We start from the raw sequence: 15338 nt of genomic DNA, 5'->3' as shown, positions 1-15338 counted from the left end.
TAATGTTTTTTGTGTCACTGAGAATTAAACACGGTACCATGAGGTTTACAAACTCACACACCTTGCTCACTCCCCTTGGTAAGGTAATTAGTTTAGTTGATAATAATAAATTTATCCAAAATTTGTATACTTTTCAAAAATATCATTGTTATTAATATTTTTTTCTCTTCTAAATACATGTTAATATAATCTCTCTTATTTAATTAAAGATATTTTTAATTTAAAAATAATTAATACATGTTATACAGAGGAACAGACAAATTTAAAAAGTTGTGCAAAAGATGGATCATGGATGGAATGGTCTTTCTTTTGTTTTTGATAAAGTTCGAGTAGGAAGAACTGAATCAAGAACGTCACACTGTGATCAGATTGTCGACATTTTTAAAAGTGAAGGGTTTCAACTGGTTGAAATGCCATGTGCTGGACATGATCATTATGCAGCTGGATCACAGTTTATCACGCACACTACAGCAAGAATTTTTGAAAAACTGAAGTTGGAGCCAACAGAAATTGACACGTTGGGCTACAAGTCTTTGTTGAAATTAGTAGAAATTACTGCTTGGGATAGTTTTGATCTCCACTGTGGTTTCTACTTGTGCAATATAAATGCCCGTTTTTGAGTCATTGATTATGCAATTTTTTTTATCATCTGGATTACCAAAACCAAAAGTATTAAAACATGAAGAGAAGTTCCATGATTTGCCAGAGAGGTCTATATTGCCCAAGATATCTGAAGATACTGCAGTATCATCTTCATCTAATATTGTGTACACTAAATGAAATGGATTTCCCAGATTTGCCTCTTATTGGTAATTATTGCAGGCCATACTTATCCTTAGTAGGTTTAAATAATTTTGTCATTCCTAAAATTTCATATCCAGTTTTGTTAAAGTTATGCTCATCTGCTTGATTGATTGAGATGAAAACAAAAATGTTTTGGAATTTTTTATATGATCTACAACTCAAATATTTTAGATTCTTCATAGAGTATATGAAGAATTTCAGATCTGACTACTGGAGGCGAAAATTAGATTATTGATTTTGAATTTCTTTGAGTATAATTCCAACTTGTACATTCTCCATCTTGTGATCTTCTGTCTTTGACATGAGTGAGGATCCTGAGCATGTTTTTTTTTTTTTTTGTCAGCTAGGATCCTGAGCATGTGATGTAGTTCTTGTTCCATATGGAGATAAATTTGTTTGGAAAATTGCCTTGCCACTTGATGCCATTGATCATGAAAATGTATTTTTATTTTGGTTAAAAAATGTATTTAATAGTCCAAGTGCATTTTAATGGCTATTTTGAACTAATTTCTAGGTGGTAATTCAAAGTTGGGAGTTGAGAAGTCAAGTTATGCAGCGCACCTTAATCACTGGGTTAACGTAAGCTATCAAACGTAAGATATTGCCTTTTCTGTTACCATTTTTAAGAATTGATATAAATCGAATTTAACTAATTAACTAGAATAAGCTAAAACTAGTTGATGTACCATTTTATACGAGATTGAAATGTATGACTAGTTACGGTTTCACAGTAAGAGAACCATACATATTTTTTTTCTGTTAGTTCATTGGTTTGACTTAAATTACAAAAACTTTAATGTACTTTCCAACCGGCTGGTCTAGATGAATCTTGTCTTTTGGGAATTCAAATATGAAACAGTCTCACCTCTGATTAGAGTTATCTGCAATTTTGACAGTCTCTAGTGCAATCTTTCCCTCTTGATAACACTTGTAGTTGATATCACCATAATTTTTAACGTTTCTGTATAACCTTGGCCGTGACTCATCTATTAGACCTTCTACAGGTCCAATCTCGTTCTCGGCCTCTGGCTCATTAAACATTGCTACAGACATCCTCAGCTTTTCTGTATTGGTCACAACCCTGTGCATTATGCTCTTGAATATTCCATTACTCATGATCTGCAAGAATCACCAATTTCATCAAGCATTCTTCAACTGAACACTTCCTACGCCTCAAAATTTAGTTAATGATGCACCAACAAGAAAGTAAGTACAAAATATAGTAATTTTTAGTTGGCTTAAATATGTTTTTCATACTCATTTTTTCGGTTTACTACTTCCAAAATATTTTTTTATTTTCTTATTTGGCATTTCCAAACTTTTGTTTTTGATACTTGTGTTAGTCTAAGTCCATTAAGTGATGATGTAGTCACTTCGTCACTTAATCGATGACGTGGACACTCTGTTAGTTTGATGAATCTTGATTAAGCATCAACAAGTAGAATAATTTCTTGAGACAGAACCTAGTTTACCTGCATTTGATCGCCAAGGTTGACAACAAGAGCATCAGGCATTGTGGGGACATTGATCCAATTGTCATCTATCAAAACTTGAAGACCTTCCACTTCTTTGTCTTGCAACAGGACTGTGATTCCTGATCTATCTGTATGAGGTTTGACGCCAAGAACCAAATCAGGTCTAGAACAAAGTGGATAGAAGTTGAACCTCGCTAGCATCAACGGTTGTTCCCCAAACTGGTCCACGAAGCTACCCTCTTCCAAATTCAGTGACCTCGCCATGCATCTCAAGAGATATTCCATCATTGATTTCACTTTCGTAGAAAACTCCTCTAATTTCTCACTGCATAATATTAAGAAAAAATATCAAGAAATCTTCCAACTAATAGATAAGTTTAGCATAATTTAATTATAATTACTATTTTTTAGGGCATGCCAGGACTGGTTGAAGTACAAGAGAACATGCTCCAAAGAGTTAATACACAGTTAAATTCACCATGAGAAAAGGGTAGTACCTAAAATCAGTAGGAATTTTTGGCCAAAGAGAAAGCCTTCGTTTTGTTTCTGGAAAAACTCGAAGTGTTAGGCGATAGGACCAGTCAAGGACCTGTTTGTCTGAAACTACTCTGTCATTTCCATACCCTTCAGATTCATTAACAGCTCGAGCATACTTCTGCTTTTCCTCTTCTGGGAGTGCAAAAAATTGTTTTGCAGTTTCTCGTATATTGTCAAGATATGAACTTGACATTCCATGACCAATTGCCTGTTGGTAGATCATGTCAAATATAGTCATTAAGATTTGTAAACCCAAGGAAGATGAAAACATTAATATCCCTATCACATAGAAAGTCAGATCACCTTCTAAACCACTACCCATCAGATTCTTGAATCACATAATTAACAATCAGCAGCATGTGAAAGTGGATTTATATACTTATCTACATAAAGGGATCTTTGGTTCAAAGAAGAGTAATCAGTAGCAATATTGGAATTTACCTATATATACACTATCAAGATAATAAAATGCAAAATTAATCTTGATAAAGTGGAAGTGGCCCTTTTATCCTCAAGTTTAGAAGTGCATCATAAATTCAAAGACACTAGAAAGTCCATTTATGCAACATATGACCTATGGTGCTTCGAGACATATGTAATTAAGTAGCAGTCAACTATGCTTTTTGAGGGGGAAAAAAGCATGCGTGCACTAATGAAATTGTTGTAAGGTTTTTTTATAAATCCACACCTGGAAGCATCCAGCTGAACTTAGAGCAGATCTAAGCTTCTCTAGCTCATCTTCTGATGAGAGGAGACGCACATCAATGATGGGTATTGGAAACTGTACAGAAGAATCTTTAGATCCAAAGCTATTTCCATTAACTACATATCTTGATGGTGGTTCATCACCATCCATGGACATTTCTTGGACGCTCTTGGGCACTGATGAAGCTATTATATTGCCAGCCATGCCTTTCTCTCCTCCGTGAAGTTGCTGATGAAGAAATGAATAGTTTTTCAATAGTGTTTTTCTAATGCAAGTTTTCAGTAGTGTTAAGTTAACGATATGTTAAAGTTGAATTTTTTATTCTCCCTCATTTATCTTGCTGAATGCTTTCATTAATTTGTTTATTAACACAAATCATATTACCTGACTTGTTGTTTAGTTTAGTGTATTAAAAAAGAAAATGAACAGTTTAATCCAATGACTCCGAAAAGAACATTACATCAGTATGTCCGTATTACCTGATTTTTTTATAATGAATACTGTTAAAAATAAGGTGGAAGAGAAAAAGAGGGAAAATCCGAAAATACACATCTGTTGGGAATCAACTTTGAAGTTGCGTGACATTCATGATAAAACACTTTTTTTAGGGGTATATTTACTGTTGTGTTTGCTACTGACATTTAATATGGTTCCAAACGAAACAATAAACCTCATCAAACCTCTATGTTTTATCATTTAAAATTGGCTAAATCAACACTATGCCATTGCAACTTTTTTTCTCTCAAACCACTGGTAACTTTTTTACAGGAAACAATGTTCATTAATGTTTGTCAAGTAATCTTAAATAAGATTTTTTATTTTAAAAAAGAACTACAATAGGGAGAAGTATTACAGTTGGATTATGCAATCTGGTGTCTTCATATATATATATATATATATATATATATATATATATATATATATATATATATATATATATATATATATATCACAACTTATAAAAATAATAAGTTAACATGTAACTTAATAATTGTTTTCGAGGTGAATCTCATACTGAACTGAGATGGTTGCACCTCTATTTTTGTGTCTTTGACTCTGTACATTTCTAATATGCAAATAAACAAGGACCGTTTCCTTTTAACTGGCCTAAAAGGCATAATTCACATTACAACTTGTTTAAAAACCATTTTAGTTAGTTTAGTTTTTTTTACTAGTTTATTGATTATTGGCTAAACAAGATTTTTTAAGTAATTTTTAGCGTTAGTAACTTTTAGTGTTTTTTAAATGTTAATTTCTAACTTCTAGTTTTTTATATTTTATTTTTATCCTTAAAATATTTGTACAATTTTTTTATTGCATTTTTGAAATATGTCATTTATGTAATTATTCATTTCTTAAATATTTCAATAACTAATTTTATGAACATTTATAATTTAATAAAGTAGTTTAAAGATTTCTAACTCCCGGCATTCAACTTTAACTACCAACTAGCTTTCCGTTAATTTTATCAAACATAAATCTCTAGGTGAATTACTTTCTCCCTCTTCACATTAAGTGGGGTAAAAATTTATTTTGTAATAATGCTTTTCCAGAAAACAACATACACTCCGAAAATGCATTTATGGAATTATGCCAACATAATCTTGGAAATGCATTTCTAGAACGCATGTTGTTTTGTGGAAATACTTTTTCGGAATGTGTGCTTGATGAGGGTGGGGATATTTTGTCTATTTGGGTATTTTTTTCTTTCATATGGGGTGCAAGAAGATAGAGTAAACACGACGCTTCTATGTGGTAAGAGGGGATGGAAACCATGATGGCAAGGGTGAGGAAGGACCACAGTGGTCGAGACTATGGGGCTTCGCAGAAGGAGGAACAAGTTTGGGTGTGTATGAGAAAGAAATAAGTTTTATAACAGAAGGGTACTTTAGGGGGATATTATAATTTAGGATTGCAGGAAGTAAGATCCGAATACAAATGGTCCGGCTCATATTTGTATTTGGTTTGGGCCTCCCTGGCCCTTTCAATGCTAATTAAATGTTGACAAAAAAAAAAATGACATATTAATCTTTTGAACCAAAAGAAAACATAATTTATGTTATGCGTTGTGCATATTCCAAATCTCCAATTTGATGTGAGCCACAAAGCACGACCACTTCCGTGGCCACTTCGTATAGAATCAATGTTATACGCCTCATGTTATGTTATGGCACTCCCTAACACAGCTAAATATTCTTCCTTGGTTTCATTTTTTTTCCTTTCTCTTTCTGCAACTGCAACTTGAATAGGCAGGCTATTTTAACCAGCATGGCCAGGCTCACGCTGAGACCAGACAATTCCTGCTTCTTTTCACACATTCAAAGAGCTTACTCACACACCCCTTTTACCAGAACTACCTCGTTTCAACGTTTTCACTTTCATCTCTCACCATCCAACCACACCCTCAGGCTCAGAATAGTTTCTAGCTCTCAGCAAAATGCCAAAGAAACCCAGAGAGTGTCCATGGCCAAGGCAAAGGCCAAGGTTCTCACGGACCTTCAAGTGGAAGAGATGGAGAAGCAGCATGAGACCTTGTCTTGGAACTGGCCACCTTGGAAGAATCTTCCCCAAAGATACAAGCTCATCGGCACCACTTCATTGGCCTTTGTTATTTGTAACATGGATAAGGTTCTTATTTGCTTCCTGCTTTTTTTTTTAATTTTTTTTTTAATTTTTTATCGATGTTAGTTTTTGTTAGTATGGAGTTCAAATGCCCAACCTTTTTCCTCTTCCCTTCTCCTTTAACCATCCAATCCACCTTATATCTATTGCGTTTCTTTGTTGCAACCTCACAAGCAAAAAATGCTTCTTTCAGAGTATAATTAATTAATAATGAGTTGCATAATTAATTATGCATTGGATTTGATTTGATTTGATTTAATGGGGAGTGGTGCAGGTGAACTTGAGTATTGCCATAATTCCAATGTCTCATCAATTTGGGTGGAACTCAACAACGGCAGGATTGGTTCAGTCCTCCTTCTTCTGGGGCTATGCATTGAGTCAATTGCCTGGGGGTTGGCTAGCCAAAATATTTGGTGGCGGGTTAGTTACCATGTGCAACGCAAATTTTTTTCCCATGTTATTTGCTATCCAAAAGATTCCTCTATTTCTTTTTGTGTCTAGACTTTTAAGGAGGGACAGGGCTTATTTACAAATATAATCTAGTGTATGTTAGGAAGTAGCATATTGTCTGCCTCAATTCTCGAAGTGTAGTTTATATATCTATTGAACAACTTCACTGAGTGTCAATTGGTTTTAAGTTGAAATCTAACAGTGTAGTATATAATGAAAGCATTTAATTCAAATTCACAGACATTATAAAGATGTTTATACTATCTTCCAATCATGGATTGTTAAAATTGAAAACTTTTGTAATAATTATTTTAAAAGACATATCCAAGGTGATTTCTAATTCCTCAAAAAAAAAAAGATGATATCTAGTTGGTTGATAGTGTAAGAATCTTTACATTGATTGATAATGCATTAGAGTTAAACTCATAAAGAAAACAGGAATATAACTATGGGCTGATGGGGAGTGGACCTGAGGGTTCAAATGACTTATTAAGGTATTATTGATTTTCTATTTTTCTTTGCCAAAAGAAAGTGAAAACATTTGGAAAATTAGTTTAAAAGAATAAAGAATAAATCAAGTTGGCCCCTTTAATTTGTTCAGTATAGAATTGGTTAAAATAATTCTGTATTTATTTCTTGTTTCTCTAATATTCCTTTCTTTGTTTCTCTATTCAATTTATAATTTTCAACTCGGAAAAAAATGTATCCTGACTGAATTTATATTCTGGATGGAACAAAGCAGTTGAAAGGCCAAATTTTTCAATATTCATTATAACTTTGAATTGATTTGAAACAATGAATCAATTGTTTGTCCAACTTTGAAAAGAACCAAATCTTTGAAATGCTTAGCAACAAATATCTTGTTATGCAACCTCTTTGTAATCAAGGCTCAGGATGGATATGTTAGGGGATCTAATTGCAACGCATGTGACTTGAGTCTCACATTAGAAATATGGAATTCTAGTGTGGAGTTTATAAGGCCTTGAGCTCTCAAACTACAACAACTAGATTTTCTGGTGTAGTTCTCCCAAGGTTCTTATAAATTGGTTCTAGAATCTTCTATACTGTCTCTCAGCTGCAAACAAGGTGCGGGTGGCGATGCTGACATTGCAAAGTTTGCCTGGGACTAGTCAAAGGGATGGTGCACAGTCAACTTGCATGGGCATTGGAGCTGCGGAGCGTGGTGGGCTATACTATATGGTAGTGAATGTTGGGCTTTAAAGGGACAACATGAGAGAAAAGTGGGGGTAGCATAAATGAGAAGGTTAAGATAGATGTGTGGCCATACAAGAAAAGATAGAATATGGAATGACGTTATACTAGAGAAAATTGGTGTAGCACCCATTGAGGAAAAGATGACAGAAAATCACTTAAGGTGGTTTGGGCATGTACAAAGAAGGCCACAAGAGGAGCCAGTTAGAAGAGTGGATAACATGATTTTTAGTCAGGATAAAAAGGAGAAGAGGGAGACCGAAAAGGAGATTGGAGGAAATCATCAAGGGAGACCTTAGATTCAATAATATCTCTGAAACTTTAGTTTTTAACAGTGTCAAATGGCGTCGTGATGTAACTGACCTTACCTAGTGGGATAAGGCTTTGTTGTTGCTCATTCCCATGAAATGGAGGCAAAACTGGAATTGACATTTTTTGCGTACCAAGCATTCTCTTAATGATATGTTTCCCAATAACTTTAAGCATTTAAAGTTGATTACCTTTTCTTCTCTAAATCTGTCTTCTGTGTCCTTTAAGCCATCTTAAACAATTCCTTTGTCATTGTGTAATGCATTTTCTCGCATTTATCTACCTGATGAAATTATAATTACATTCCAAGGAGTGGTTCAAGATTAAACTGAGATATCTACAAGGCAGCATTTACCTACTATATCATTAATCAAATCATTGCCTAAGCATTCTTTTGTCTAAATAGCTTCCTTTTATTAAATGAGAGTCAATTGAGTAACTCATGTTTAACTGTTCAAGTCCTAAGGAAAGAGATAGTAATCGGACAATCACCTCATTCAGAGTTGGCACTAATATTTTGATTTAGTTTCCAGGCTTATGATGTTACACTGTTATTTTTCTGTTTCAGAACTGTTCTTGAGGTTGGAGTATTGATATGGTCAGTGGCTACAGCTTTTGTTCCTTTTATTTCTGGATATATGCCTGGCTTACTATTGTCAAGGGTTTTGGTCAGTAATTTACTTCACTCCCCCCTCCCCCAATGCATACTTTCTTCTTTACAGATTTAATGCCTACTTACTTGCAAGATTCCTCATTAGCATTTGTTATTCTTTTTCAACACTACTAAGCTCTTCCCTTCCATTGAATATCTAGGTTGGGATAGGAGAAGGTGTTTCACCATCTGCTGCTACTGATCTCATTGCCAGGCATGTAAACATCCAAATATGTTGGGTTCAAACTGAATTTCTGTTGGTTTGTTTTTTACTTATCTTTTGCTTACTTTTCTAGTCAGTGAAACTCTGGATTTTTTGTTGAAAGATAAGAATCCAAAGCAACATAAAGATGCAAAACACTAAGATCAATTGTTTGGAGCAGCACAAAAATGTTTTAATTTCACTCACCTAACCCAGCTCCCTCCCAAAATTGATAAAACATCTTGCTTTAGGAGTTTAGGGTTAGTTCCTAAGTGAGAACACTGTTTTCTCCTTACAAGGATATTAAATATGAAAAATAAGTCCTTATGCTAACTGTGAATGTGAGTGGAGAAAATTCCTGTTTCGGTAAAATCCTACTTCTGACTAAAATAGTTGGTTCCTGCCTCAGCCTACTATTTTGAGAAATACTATACATTTCAGTCAATTATAATATTTGGTTTTTAACCCTTTTGATTGGTAAGGTTCATTGCAATTATGCAGGTCAATACCATTGGAAGAGCGCTCACGGGCAGTAGCATTTGTTTTTGGTGGTTTGAGTGTTGGAAGTGTTATGGGGTATGCATTTTCTAGCATGTAGTCAGATATGAATAAGAACGGGAGTCACACAAGATTGCAATTTTTTTTATTGTCTACCCTCAATTTTAACACTGTAATATCTGTCAGGCTTCTTTTGGCTCCTCCCCTTATCCAAAATCTTGGTTGGGAATCCGTATTCTATATATTTGGACTCTTGGGGATTGCTTGGTAAGTAGAAATGACTAATATGTTTTCCACTAGCCTATTAGTTTAAAATAGTGAACTTCTTCCGTCTTGAGCTGCAAATATGGTTGTTTGATTAAAATTATGAATTGAGTTATTGCCGTGATTTTTGAAGGTTTTTAGGGTTTCAAGTTCTTGAAGGAGGTGAAACACAATTAAATGCAGAATCTCTTTCATGTGAGATCTTGATCTATTTTAATTTTTTTTGCTTTTTAACTTGAGCTAAAAAGTATATTTTGTTATCAAATGAATGATGATTAATGATGCCTTTCTAGTCGATTTTTTTTTACAATATATTAGGCTTGATGAATTGCTGGAACTGGAACTGATATTTGTTTCCGTTGGAAACATTTTTTTTTTCTTTTGAAAAATACTTTGAGCTCATTCTTACTACAGTACTTCCTGCCTGCTTAATATGGCTAGGTCTCAGTAGAGTTGTCACTTTTCCTTTCATCTTCATCAACGCTGCTGCAAAATGGTAGTTGTTGCATCAGCTTGTGGCCTGGTTTGCTGTTGTTTTTGTCAATGCTAATAATTCTGAATTTGGCTCCTCTAAATTAAACAATTCACTTTAGAGAGAAAAGTGAGGCATCTCAACCATTAATGAAAAAAACAAGAGAGTAGATTTTAACAAGTGCTGATATATCTACTGTTGATTTTCCTATCAATGTTGAGATTTCTTACTTTTCCTTCCAAAGTGGGAGCTGATTTTAGAGGAGTCAAATTCAATAATATAATCATTCAATAGATCTTCAATGTTACCTCTGGCATTGGATGCAAGTTACCTACATAATTACTTAGGTTATTCCTTGTGTATGCTTCTGTGGTTATGCGTGTTTCAATAATTAATGTTGAGTAAGCCCTCAAATTAGTTCTGAACTACCCTCATGTAGTCCATGACTTTGTAGAAAGTCATTCACTTAAGACCTTTTCTACGTCATTATTCATTGGCATTAAGGGCAAAAGTGAATGAGTTTAGAAAGTTCAGGGACTAAAATCTGTAACGCTTACAATCTCATGAAATAAGGGGTTTACTGAATTTTAGTTTGGCACTTTGACACATCAATATAGATTTTCAGCATGTTAGGTCTTCAAGATCAAAAGAAGGGTTAAGAGGGAGAGAGAACCAAAGAACACCTTAAGATTTTCTCTGCCAAGGGAGGAATTCCCCTTTTCAACTGTGAACCAGATTTATTACCATCACTAAAAAGAATCCTATTCATGGGTGCGATTGTGTTTATATGCCTTTCACCCTCCAAGTACTTCTAACCACTAACTGTTATACCTAATCTAATACACTTCACTAATACAAGGATATAACAAATAACTACTGAGGCTGTGTTTGAATGACAGTTCTGTCACAGTGAACGACAATCCAATGTGGGAGGAGGATGGGTTCAATGTGCATGGGAAAGTGGGATTTTGCTAAACCAAACACACTCTGATTGTTATAACCAATCTTCTATTCTCTGCTGTGTAACCCATATCCCACTACCCCAGTTACTCAGTGATCTCTCTTCCTTCTAGAATTGACCTTCAATTTTGGAACCTCTTGGTTCTTAACAGCATCTAAGTAGTCTAGTCCTCATAATCTGTAATTTTAGTTAAGAATTGATAAATTATAAATGAAGATAATATCTTTTACTATTATGTTTTTCATATGTTATGCCTTGAAGGCAGCATGCATGTTCATGTATAAGTTGTCTTGGCTGTTCAGTTCAAGACTTCCATTCTTTTGTTTACTTATTTTGAGCCTTATGGTTAAATTGGTTGTTTTTCACTTTTGATTTCGATTGTCTCACAGCAGATCAAGATACCATGACACAATCATGGAAAACTTCTCTGAGAGAACTGAATGGCTCTTTGAAGGTATGAATAAAAAACTTATGGCAGTTTTGAAGCTCACTTTTGTGTCAAAGTTTGAATGTCCCTAGGAATGACATGGCAGTTCTGCTTAATGGCTCTAGATATTCTAATATTTTTTCTATTGATAACTATTTGCTAGTGTTAGTTATTATAGATAATATCCTTATCTCGTCTTGATACAATTTAGAAGTTATCTTTTGTTAAGGATTTTCATGGTAATGAGATTTAAATATATATTCATAGAGAGGAGTTTTCTCAAGCAACTCCAATTTCCAAGTATTCTGAAGAGTTCAAAGGCTAGATTTCATTTCATTGATATTAACCATCTCTAATAGTATCTACTTTTACTTTCTCCTATTAAAAGTATCTAATTTTTTAACTTAAGAAATAGCAGAATGCTTTTTGCCTGTGTGTGTGTGTAAGCCTTACACTGGGTTAGATTGAATGAATACTTACAATATCTGCTACGTAACTTTGTTTTGTGTCTTGTTCTTAAAATACAGGAAGTACCATGGAAGGCCTTTTTCCAAAATCGTGCTGTGTGGGCTATGATATATGCTCATTTCTGTGGTAGTTGGGGTCACTATAACTGTCTATCATGGCTTCCCACATTTTTTAGGTACTGTGTGAGCATTTAATGCTTTACCACAATACTTATGTGCTGATCATACAGCTTGACTACTTTATTTTTATTTATTTTTTAAATATCCTCCATGTCTAATATTTGGTTAATTTGGGAAAGAAAGTCATTACTTATAAATAATTTATAAATAAGGTTTAACAATTGGATCATGTGCATGAAGAATAATAAATTCTATAGTTCTCTAACTTGAGGTTCCCCAGTTGTGCTCTGGAAATTTTGAAGTTATAAAGTTCTTTAAGTTTATCTTTTGTCTTTCATTGCTTGGAATGAACCCATTTCAGCTTTAGAATTTGCTTGGGTGAAAGAAATGAGTGAAGATTTTTATGCATCAAATTCAAACTTCCCTGTAGTTCCAATCGCCTGACCATGGAAAAGCTCTATATATCCTTGGAAAAACCAAAAGTTTACTTTGTAGATTCCATACCGATGCATAATGATGATCACTGACTGCCATTTGGCCATCTAATACTATTAAGCTTAGTTATGCATTGAAAAATTCTTGTGAGGAATTAGACAATTTTGTGGTTTACATGATTGTCAATTCTTTTAAGTTTTTGTTTTAAAATTGTACAGAAAATTTAGTTCTAGTATTTCTTACAGTTTTGACCAATGGAGAATCTAATTCGCCCATCTGTATGCTATGTAGTGAGGAGCTGAATCTAAATCTGACTGAAGCTGCATGGGTAAGACGATTATTTTTCTTTCTAGGTTTAGCTAACATAGTCTATTCATGTGTTGAAGAGGGAAAGTAGCTCTTTTCATTCTTTATGTTTGACATTGACAATGATGGAAATTTAACTATTACCTCTTTCAAAGCATCACAAACAAAAACTTACACATTAACCGCTGCTTGCAGGGCTGTCATACCGCATATATAGCACTATAACTGCACAACATACAACATAACTACCTAATACAGAATTAACATAAACATAATTGCCTAATACCTAATTATTCAATGTCTTTTATTTTTCCTAACACAGACCTTCAATGGCCTCACATCATCTTCTTAAGCTAGCCCAACACTTGGTGTACAAAATAGTAGTAATAAAATAGCAAATAATATGTTGAACAATATTAAACTATTTAAATTTAATAAATAATAGTTGTAAAGAGGAAACAATCATTAGTATGTGCAATTTCTTTTGAGAGGAAACTGGTCTGTGTCTTACATACATACAGACATACTAAACATCGGGGATTCTTAATCTTTTCAGGTGTCTATTCTTCCGCCTCTGGCTTCAATATTTGTGACTGGTCTTGCAGCACAATTAGCTGACAACTTGATTTCAAGAGGAGTTGAAGCCACTGTGGTATGAGAGGCACTGAAACATCATTTGTTTTTGTTGTTTATTATATGAATAATTACTACTTATGAATTATGATATGATATTAAACGTATTTCCTCATGATTAAGTTAACATCATTTTGTGTTAAGAAATGGAATTTCATGTTCTATAGCCATGAGTCCAGCTCTATTGCTAAATTTTGCATCCAAATTGGCTGTATGCATAATACATGTTACTGTAAAGACAACTACACCTTACTGGATGTAGACAGTAGACACAGTAGATGTTGTGGCTATTGACCCAATTTGACATGTCAATGACAACAGACAAATTATTAGAACATGCCTATCCTGACTGTTATTAATTTCTTGGCTGCCTGAACATCTTTAAAATATATATATATATATAGGTTCGAAAGATCTGCCAATCAATTGCATTTTTGTCCCCTGCAATCTGCATGACTCTTTCCTCGCTGGATCTAGGGCTACCGCCTTGGGAGATTGTGGGGATTCTCACAAGTGGTTTAGCCCTCTCAAGCTTTGCCTTATCAGGTACTAGTTAATCCTTCAAATATACCTTGTCTGATTCATATACTTTTCTTTGCCCTGACCGTCTGTGTTTATCTGCTTATTCAGGACTCTATTGTACCCATCAAGACATGTCGCCAGAATATGCAAGTATACTTCTGGTATGTGTATCCAGTTCATGTTGGGGCCTTATGTATTATGAGTTATAGTTTGTAATTATTAACTGTAGATTCACCTCTGCTATGATCCTAACTTTGAAGACTATCTGATTTTCCCAACCAAAAGAATTCCTCTTACCTTACCTAAGTTGTTATCTAGGACTAGCTTGAAAATGCTACTCAGTCCTAGACTAAATCATACTCCTTTTTGCTGTTAGAGGTTAAAGCCTTGTCCATAATTTTTTTTAAGTAAATATATATCTGATTAATTGTATCTGACTTTCTTTTTTATTCTGTTTTCTCTCAGGGTATAACTAATACTGTTGGGGCTGTTCCTGGAATAGTGGGTGTAGCCCTCACTGGTTATCTTCTTGATTCAACTCATTCATGGAGTGTAAGTAGCTGTTAATGTTAGTTTTTTTTTTTTTATTGTATGATGTGTATCATTCTGTTAATTTGATTTATATTCTATCTCCATACCATGTAGATATCACTATTTGCGCCATCGATCTTCTTCTATGTGACTGGTACCATCGTATGGTTGGCGTTCGCCAGCAGTAAGCCTCAAAGTTTTTCTGAGCTAAACTGATTCAAGTTCCAATCATTCATTATTCTGAGCATAGCCTAGAAACTTAAGAAACCTTCATGCGAAGCAGAATTTTGACACGGGGGTATAATGGTATATCCGCTTGATATATGCATATCAGATAATTTAAGTACAAAGAAATGATAGTATAGGCACATTACTGTATGTATTCTTATTTTTTTGAACTGTAGCTTATTAGTATATTGCAGTGTTGTATATTTTTAACAGATTAATGTATGGTGGTTGGTCACCAAAAAATGTATTGACGTGTTTAAATCCTTGAAAGTCAAGAATCAGTTTTCCTCCACCAACTGTTGGTGCTCTGCTGGTCCTTCTGTTGCAAGTTTCAACCAGAAAGTGACCGTTTCAATAATCTTACATTTTAAGGCATTCAAATCTCTCAGCAAGCTCTCCATGCAATTTTTTTTTTAATTTCGTTGTATTCATGTTTCTGTAGCTTTAGTTGTTTGAGGTCAACTATTCATTGATTACGTGTACGTGCCCCACATTCAGATTTCTC

At 34.1% G+C, this 15338-nt stretch overlaps 2 protein-coding genes across 3 annotated transcripts; one reads left to right on the top strand and one right to left on the bottom strand.

Annotated features, from left to right (window-relative positions):
- Positions 1 to 1469: 1469 nt before the first annotated feature.
- On the bottom strand, positions 1470 to 3880 carry LOC100793145 (codeine O-demethylase-like). Its single transcript, NM_001255174.3, has 4 exons — positions 3505 to 3880; positions 2777 to 3024; positions 2277 to 2604; positions 1470 to 1923 (listed from the first exon to the last, which is right to left on the bottom strand). The coding sequence occupies exons 1-4, from the start codon at positions 3724 to 3726 to the stop codon at positions 1666 to 1668; spliced, it is 1056 nt and encodes a 351-aa protein (NP_001242103.2). The 5' UTR covers positions 3727 to 3880; the 3' UTR covers positions 1470 to 1665.
- Positions 3881 to 5615: 1735 nt separating this feature from the next.
- Positions 5616 to 15125, top strand: LOC100792616 (probable anion transporter 6, chloroplastic). 2 transcript variants are annotated; one of them, XM_003549676.5, is made up of 15 exons: positions 5616 to 6150; positions 6419 to 6564; positions 8684 to 8783; positions 8929 to 8981; positions 9471 to 9545; positions 9654 to 9734; positions 9865 to 9926; positions 11554 to 11618; positions 12119 to 12234; positions 12905 to 12941; positions 13476 to 13571; positions 13957 to 14098; positions 14183 to 14235; positions 14540 to 14626; positions 14720 to 15125. In XM_003549676.5, exons 1-15 carry the CDS (start codon positions 5791 to 5793, stop codon positions 14819 to 14821), a joined length of 1575 nt encoding a protein of 524 aa, XP_003549724.1. In that variant the 5' UTR covers positions 5616 to 5790; the 3' UTR covers positions 14822 to 15125. The 2 variants fall into 2 exon arrangements, with proteins under 2 accessions (XP_003549724.1, XP_006600724.1); XM_006600661.4 differs by having other exon boundaries at positions 5618 to 6150; positions 11557 to 11618.
- The last annotated feature ends 213 nt before the right edge of the window (positions 15126 to 15338 follow it).

This window comes from Glycine max, chromosome 17 (assembly GCF_000004515.6).
Source record: "Glycine max cultivar Williams 82 chromosome 17, Glycine_max_v4.0, whole genome shotgun sequence".
NCBI lineage: Eukaryota > Viridiplantae > Streptophyta > Magnoliopsida > Fabales > Fabaceae > Glycine > Glycine max.
The sequence above is the reverse complement of the archived record's forward strand: the minus strand, read 5'-3'. Positions and strand labels throughout refer to the sequence as shown.

Bases quoted from the DNA above. Each gene is read 5' to 3' on its own strand.
- LOC100793145 (NM_001255174.3), bottom strand. From the start codon at position 3,726: ATGGCTGGCAATATAATAGCTTCATCAGTGCCCAAGAGCGTCCAAGAA. The intron at 3,025-3,504 runs GTGTGGATTTAT...ATCTACCAACAG, and splicing joins GTTCAGCTGGATGCTTCCAG to GCAATTGGTCATGGAATGTC. The intron at 2,605-2,776 runs GTACTACCCTTT...AATATTATGCAG, and splicing joins AAAATTCCTACTGATTTTAG to TGAGAAATTAGAGGAGTTTT.
- LOC100792616 (XM_003549676.5), top strand. From the start codon at position 5,791: ATGGCCAGGCTCACGCTGAGACCAGACAATTCCTGCTTCTTTTCACAC. The intron at 9,546-9,653 runs GTATGCATTTTC...AATATCTGTCAG, and splicing joins AGTGTTGGAAGTGTTATGGG to GCTTCTTTTGGCTCCTCCCC. The intron at 9,927-11,553 runs GTGAGATCTTGA...ATTGTCTCACAG, and splicing joins AAATGCAGAATCTCTTTCAT to CAGATCAAGATACCATGACA.